The sequence below is a fragment of the Pungitius pungitius genome, chromosome 16 (genome assembly GCF_949316345.1).
Source record: "Pungitius pungitius chromosome 16, fPunPun2.1, whole genome shotgun sequence".
NCBI lineage: Eukaryota > Metazoa > Chordata > Actinopteri > Perciformes > Gasterosteidae > Pungitius > Pungitius pungitius.
In genome coordinates, this window is record NC_084915.1 from 16,656,592 (window position 1) to 16,663,777 (window position 7,186).

At 45.5% G+C, this 7,186-nt stretch overlaps 1 protein-coding gene across 1 annotated transcript; it reads left to right on the forward strand.

Annotated features, from left to right (window-relative positions):
• The first annotated feature begins 2,233 nt into the window (after positions 1-2,233).
• Positions 2,234-5,172, forward strand: ponzr2 (plac8 onzin related protein 2). Its single transcript, XM_037467633.2, has 4 exons — positions 2,234-2,361; positions 3,703-3,816; positions 4,190-4,347; positions 4,659-5,172. The coding sequence occupies exons 2-4, from the start codon at positions 3,711-3,713 to the stop codon at positions 4,779-4,781; spliced, it is 387 nt and encodes a 128-aa protein (XP_037323530.2). The 5' UTR covers positions 2,234-2,361; positions 3,703-3,710; the 3' UTR covers positions 4,782-5,172.
• The last annotated feature ends 2,014 nt before the right edge of the window (positions 5,173-7,186 follow it).

The following is a 7,186-nucleotide window of genomic DNA, read 5'->3' on the forward strand; positions in this document are numbered from 1 at the left end:
TTGCAAGGTGTTTTTTTTATAAAATAATGACCGTCCTCATAGGTCAGAAACCCCAAATACAACCTTAGTGTTCTGTCTCCCGTGAGCGGTTTCATCATTCTGTTATCAATAGAGCTTCCTAAATAAAATAAAACAGGTACTGATGGAACTGGAATCGTGTCCGCTCACTCTGTCGTTCTCGGTGAAAGGTGACGGGGGGGTGGGGGGGGGAGGAAGCTGCTGAGTACAAACTCTTATCACCAAAAAAAAAAGTGTATCAGCCAGCTGGCTCGGGGGGGGAAGTCATCGGCGGTGTGTTGTTTCGATTTCCACATCGAAGGCCTCTTTGAACCCCGTGTGCTCGACCTCCACCTCAACCCAGTCTGGGGGGGGGGGGAAGGGGGGGGGGACCAGTTACACGCGTACGTTTCTGGATGCAGATCAGAATGTTGTCGCATCACGTAAACATTCCGGAGCCAAGATGGCATCGGTTCTCGATGCTGACGCCAAGTCGTCCAATCGGGAGGTTGTGGTTTGAATCAGCAGCACGCACACAGAGATAAGAAGAACCGCCCTGGCAGGTGCGTGCGGGTCATACACCGAGATAGAGGGTTAATCACACTGGGGTTTAAGCATTTTGATTGGTTTATTTTTTTTATTTGATGGTTTAGGCTTCCCTTTTAAATCGAGGTATCCAACAAACAGGAGTCGGGTTCCTGCTTGAAGCTCGTTGAGCTTTTTTTTTTTATCAAAGCATGATGTGAAATATCTATCTAGATAAAAGTGCTTTAATGCTACACCACTGGACAAAGTTGTTTCAATCAAGAGAGACTCTGAATTGACCAACATTTATTACACATGTACAACATCGAAATAGTGCACAATCGTTGGCGATTGGACTCCATCCTGAACCGGGCTAATCATTGGGCCGTGATGCAGAGTCCGCCCCCCCCCCCCCCCCCCCCCCCCCCCGTCCTGGATTCCAACCACTAGTGGTAGTGAAGAAGGGAGATGATGAAAACCGATGGCCGAGTGAAGAGGCCTGATAGCTGCTGGAGGTTCCTCAGGTGGAGGAGGGGTCGCATCCGCTGAAATGAACCCTGACAGCAACAACAAAGAGAACCCCTCAAAAGGTTTGACAGCACCACAATTGATTGGTTTAGAGACACAGCGCCACAACCAGGTGACCCTTGACTTCCTCCGAGGCACGCGGCTCTCTTTGTCATCGGAACAAGAATGCCGGGTAGGGCGTTGTGTGTGTTTTCAAAGAGTTTTTGTTCCATGACTCCTGAATGTCAAATCAGATGTCGACCTTTGCCTCATTTCCTAGAAGGAATAATCTCACAGATCGTACTGCCTCCACATGACATCATTTCCATGACGTCTGCAGTTTTTTTTTCATGGTAACTATTCACATTTGGGAAAGGTTTCATTCTTTAAATTTTTGTTTTAACTTTTATTCCCGCCCCCTCTTTGTAGAGGAAAAACAAACAGGCAACCATTTGGTCCAAAAGCGACAGGTGGTGACTTCCACATAATGAAGAAATAGCTGCTCGCCAACTCCATGTTTCATGAAGATTTATGTTTAGACACAATACAAGTAGTTTGTCATAATTATTCTAGTGTATGGTATCTATTAGGATCGGTCCCTGGGCAAGTAGGACCAAGAAATGTCTGTCTAAACTAAAGATGGAGCATAGAAAACCCGAGAATGAATCACTTTACGATGAGTAATATATAATAGTAGTAGCCAAAATGTCAGCTGTGACTCTGGGATTATGTAAACATTCCATAACCCGAGGTGGCAACTCCACCGATACCAATATACAAGCCATCAAAACCCAGCAAACTGAATGGTGACGATGTTTCCTTCCTGCGAAGTGTGGGACTCATCTTCTTCCTGCTGGGGTCAGATGCTGATCGGAAACTACCTAGGGCCTCCATTTATTCGGAGAAGCTTCGTAATCAAGCAATTATTTTTAATTTGATTGAAAGAACGCCTCTTCGGACCAATTATGAGCAGGAAATGTACCCAGTCAGAGAGCACGCGTTGATGAAGGTGTGAAACGGTCTCCTGCCTGACATCAATGCGCATTGTGTAATCGTATTCTAACAGATTGTTATCCTTGATTTGCAGGTTGACCTCCTGTAATCACTGTCGTGGGAGGCAGGCTGATGTCAGGGCCCCGCCCGCCGCTTGTTTAAATAAATAATACAAAAGTTGCAGGAACGCAGGACGGACCGGTCTGTCCGGTTTGTTCTCACGGGCTTCTGTTGTCTGCAGGTATTTTTTGGGAGCGGGCGCGGGGAAGACGGCACTCCGGCGCACGACCCAGCTGTGACAGGACGTCAGACTCGGAGCTCTCCCATCGCACAAACCAGGTAAGGCGTTAACCAGGCCTTGATAGGACCGGACCTCCATCACACCGCAGGACTGCCCGGTCCGTATTCGTGTCTTCTGAGATTGTATGTAGTGATTTTATGTCGTACTTTTTCAAATTAGCACTCAGCGGAGGGTCTTGTGTTCAGCCACACTAGGTGGGGTCTGGTGTTCGGCCACACTAGGAGGGGTCTTGTGTTAGGCCACACTAGGAGGGGTCTTGTGTTAGGCCACACTAGGTTGGGTCTTGTGTTCGGCCACACTAGGAGGGGTCTTGTGTTAGGCTACACTAGGAGAAGTCTTGTGTTAGGCCACACTAAGTAGGGTCTTGTGTTAGGCCACACTAAGTAGGGTCTTGTGTTAGGCCACACTAGGAGGGTCTTGTGTTAGTCCACACTAGGAGGGGTCTTGTGTTAGGCCACACTAAGTAGGGTCTTGTGTTAGGCCACACTAAGTAGGGTCTTGTGTTAGGCCACACTAGGAGGGTCTTGTGTTAGTCCACACTAGGAGGGGTCTTGTGTTAGGCCACACTAGGTAAGGTCTTGTGTTAGGCCACACTAGGTAGGGTCTTGTGTTAGGCCACACTAGGTAAGGTCTTGTGTTAGTCCACACTAGGTAGGGTCTTGTGTTAGGCAACACTAGGAGGGGTCTTGTGTTAGTTCACACTAGGTGGGGTCTTGTGTTAGTCCACACTAGGTAGGGTCTTGTGTTAGGCCACACTAGGAGGGATCTTGTGTTAGTTCACACTAGGAGGGGTCTTGTGTTAGTTCACACTAGGTGGGGTCTTGTGTTAGTCCACACTAGGTAGGGTCTTGTGTTAGTCCACACTAGGAGGGGTCTTGTGTTAGTTCACACTAGGTGGGGTCTTGTGTTAGTCCACACTAGGTAGGGTCTTGTGTTAGTCCACACTAGGTAGGGTCTTGTGTTAGGCCACACTAGGAGGGGTCTTGTGTTAGTTCACACTAGGTAGGGTCTTGTGTTAGTCCACACTAACTAGGTGGGGTCTTGTGTTATGCCACACTAGGAGGGGAGGCTCAAACTACGTTGCTCTTCATATAAAGTCAGCGGCTCTATGGGAAACGGCGACAAAACACAAAAAAATCAACACTGTGTCCCGAGTTTAGCATTTTATTTCAAGAGTTATCCTCACTGAGTTATCCTATCACTGAGCATCTCCTTCTACGACTACAACGTCCTCCTGGACAGAACCTATAAATCTGTAAAAGCAAGGTTCATATTTACTTCCTCATCTGTTGTTTTCAGTGACGTTGTGAATTTCCACTTTGCTTTGTTGTTTATAGAATCGACATCAGTAAACTAAACGCTGGTTTCCTCCTTTTTAGAAGCAGCGATGACGTCCAAGATGGTAATCAGGCAGCCTCAGCCTACGATGATTATTCAAGACTCTGATGAGTGGGGGTCCGATATATGTGACTGCACTCAAGATGTGCCAGAGTGTAAGTTTTATGATCCCGCTGATGCTATATATATATATATTATACTTTTTGTCTATACAGACAGTATCACTAATACACGTTTCATCTAATCTTATATACTTTTTTCTATTTTTCTTTAATGATTTACAATACTTTATAGCTCATATACTTGTTCTTCTTTTGCTGATATCTTTGATCAAACTCAAGAACATTCCTAGAGTTTCACTTAGATCGTATCTGCGTGAACATGTCGCTTTGAGCTGCTTACCGATAAATGTGTAACTAATGACAGAAGTCATTCAGTCGCTCTGTGACTCATCAGCTGATCCGTTTCGCTTCCTCATTCACCTGATTTTCATTCATCACCTCTCTGCTCATGTCTCTGCTGCTTCAGGTTGTTTCGCCTTCTGGTGCCTTCCCTGCTTCGCCTGTTCGATCAGCAAGAAATACGGGCAGTGCCTCTGTCTCCCCCTGCTGGACTACTTTGGCGGCATCATCTCTCCCGTCACCATGTCCATGAGGGTCTCCATGCGGGAGCGCTACGGCATCAAGGTCAGCCAATGGGACCCACAGAATGATTAAAATTAATGCTCATATTGAATAAATGGGCTCCCTTACTGGAGTGCTACAGGGCCCTCCCCCACTTTTAAGGTTTACAAAGAAAAAAATGCTTCACTACAATAAAAAATATCATAGAATTTGTCAGTGAAGCTTCCGTATTTGCAATGCACAAGGACTGCAGTATGTACAATGTGATGATGAGTGATGCTGAGTTTGAAAGAATCTGTTAATCCTTTAAATTGCCCTCATAGTTTTGGCCAGTTGACTAAGTGCTGAACTTGTTTTTTGTATTCTTCCTGCAGGACACCATGTGCAAGGACTGCGTGTACTCCACCTTCTGTGTTCCCTGCAGCTGGTGTCAGATGTCCAGAGAGATGAAGAGAAGAAAAATCCCCATTGTGCTGATCAGCTCAAAGGCCACATAGCCTGTCTCCTGTCGGCACATCGCAACCAGGGCTGCCGCTTAATCGAATACACTGCCACCTGCTTTGACTGTAACTTTTCATAACTCTGGACTGAAGACCTTTGGGGGAGAATAATGGTCAACCAAAGCTAAAAGAGAGTGAACAATACATGTGCCAAAATGTGTTGACAGTAACTATCTGATGGTTATCCTAAATACCTCCCAGCATCTGCTATTACGTCCTTCCCTTGTCTTTCCAACTGAGAATAAAACTGTTACTTTTAGGAAAAGCGTTTATTGATTAGCAGCTGTTTTGTAGTCAGCAAGTTCTGAAAGGTACATTTGTTAATTGAAATGTATGAAATTAAAATAAACCCATATAACCGTTCACGTCTAGTACTGATGTAATGCCTCACTCTGCCGGAAGAGGGCGCCACATCTCTCGATGAGGCCGTGCGCGGTCACAGCGTTTCCGGCCCTGACGTGCAGCATTTTGAGCCACATGTCCGCCCCCCCCCCCCTCTGGTCCTCTTTTTAAATCAGGCACGAGGACGACATGACGCAAAACACCTTTTAGTGAATGACGCTTTTCCTGCACGCGGTGCGTTTGAGGCCCACGCGCGTGTCCTCTTTCAGCTGCTCGCTCTTTTGTAAAAGGTCACTTCGTGGCAATGGGGGGAGAGAGAGAAGACCCTCGCTTCCTTCAAGGTGACACTCCCTCCCAAGTGGCACTGAGCAGCCCCGCGTGGATTCTGATTTAGTGCAGTTTCTAAATGGAGAGGAAGTGGGACTCGCACAATTTCCAGTTGTGAACGAATAATCGATGCATATTTGTTTGTTACTTGTTTTATCTGCAATTAGTGACACGTCAGCTATAAGTTACTCATTTCCTGTCAACAAATCCGTGCCGGTTAATTCACTTCCGCATTTTTATTGTTTCGAGGCCATCATTATTTTGTCCAACTCGTCGATCATTAGTTGAGAGTTGAACCCAACCAAAAACAACAGGATACGACTTCTCTGCGGGGCTGTTAGATTACATTCATAAGGTGTTTCTGTGAATTTGCCCCCCACCCCCCTCTGTACGATGGCTAAATCCTAGACTCAATGAAAGAAGTTTATTTTACCTTTGCCATTGCAGAAAATATATAACTTTCTAAGTCAATATTTTGAATTTAATAATTGTGTATTTTAAAATGTTGATTTACTATTTTTTTCTTATAATTTCTACCTACCATGAGAGGTTTTATTTTCATCCATTTCAGGTTTTGATCCAGCGTTGCCGAGCCTCAGCTGCTTGGTGGAATGCTAATATTATGATTTGCAATCACAGAATGATTTTCTGACTCTAAAATATGTATATTTTTTTGCCTATTTGGCTTGATTTTAAACTTAAGAGTTAAGAGTTTCAGCCACCAAACAGAAATATAGACAAAGTTATAAAGTTGCCGGAAACAAAAAGTTGAACATTAACCAAAGAGACGGATATTTTTGTCAGAACAAATATTGCATTTGCATATGAAATCAAAAAATGTCGATGCATTTTAATTCACTGGTTTTTGGTGCTTTTAAATGCTATCTTTCCGCTAAATGTTTTGCAGAGAGGATAATGGATCAGAGGTTTGAGCTCCTTTGGTGTTCGGTTCGCTACGTGAAGTCGCTATCATGTCATATTCTGTCAAATTACTCCCAATAAAAACGTTCCCATTAGTCCAGCTTGCGTCCTCCCCCCCCCCCCCTTTCGGCTGGCACACTCGGGCCCGGTGTTCACTGTAGTGGGTTGTTTTTAATAGGATTATAATGACAGTTATAGTTTGCAAGAATTGATGTTTGTGACTTTTATGAGGTGTGAGTGAAGGGGCGGGGCCAGGCGGCTCATAAAGCCCGCAGGAATGTTAATTGGTTCGAGGCCGCTGCCGCCCTCCTTTGTTCTGCTCGCTCATAGTGGGCTTCTGTTGCGCCCGTTAAAGGCCAAAGAACTGATTTAAAATCTGTGACTTTAACCCCGCACACCCTGCGACATCCCCCGCGCACACACGTGTACCTTACTTATCCCACCTAAACCCCCCCCCCCCCCCCCCTCGCTCACACTCTTTCTCCCCAGCTTCTCTCATTACCTCCTTGTTGCTTAATCAGGTGGTTGACACCCCCCGCTGGGCTTGATCCAGTGTTGGGGGGGGAGTAATTTTATCAGGTTTTCTTTCTGTTTTTTAACACGTGGTCACAAGGACGGCTTCACTTGCAGCCAGGGCGTTTCTGACAGGCCCAAATGGGATTAGTGTCCTTTTACTTATTGCTTGGACATTTTGAACAAATGAGCCTTTTCAATTGTTTTGCTATTCCCACGTCATACATAAGTCTGATTATTAATCCAGCAACTGACTGCTAACGTGGCAGCATCTCCAGTTGCAAACTTAGCGATGACTG

Bases quoted from the DNA above. Each gene is read 5' to 3' on its own strand.
- ponzr2 (XM_037467633.2), top strand. From the start codon at position 3,711: ATGACGTCCAAGATGGTAATCAGGCAGCCTCAGCCTACGATGATTATT. The intron at 3,817-4,189 runs GTAAGTTTTATG...CTGCTGCTTCAG, and splicing joins CACTCAAGATGTGCCAGAGT to GTTGTTTCGCCTTCTGGTGC. The intron at 4,348-4,658 runs GTCAGCCAATGG...TTCTTCCTGCAG, and splicing joins GGGAGCGCTACGGCATCAAG to GACACCATGTGCAAGGACTG.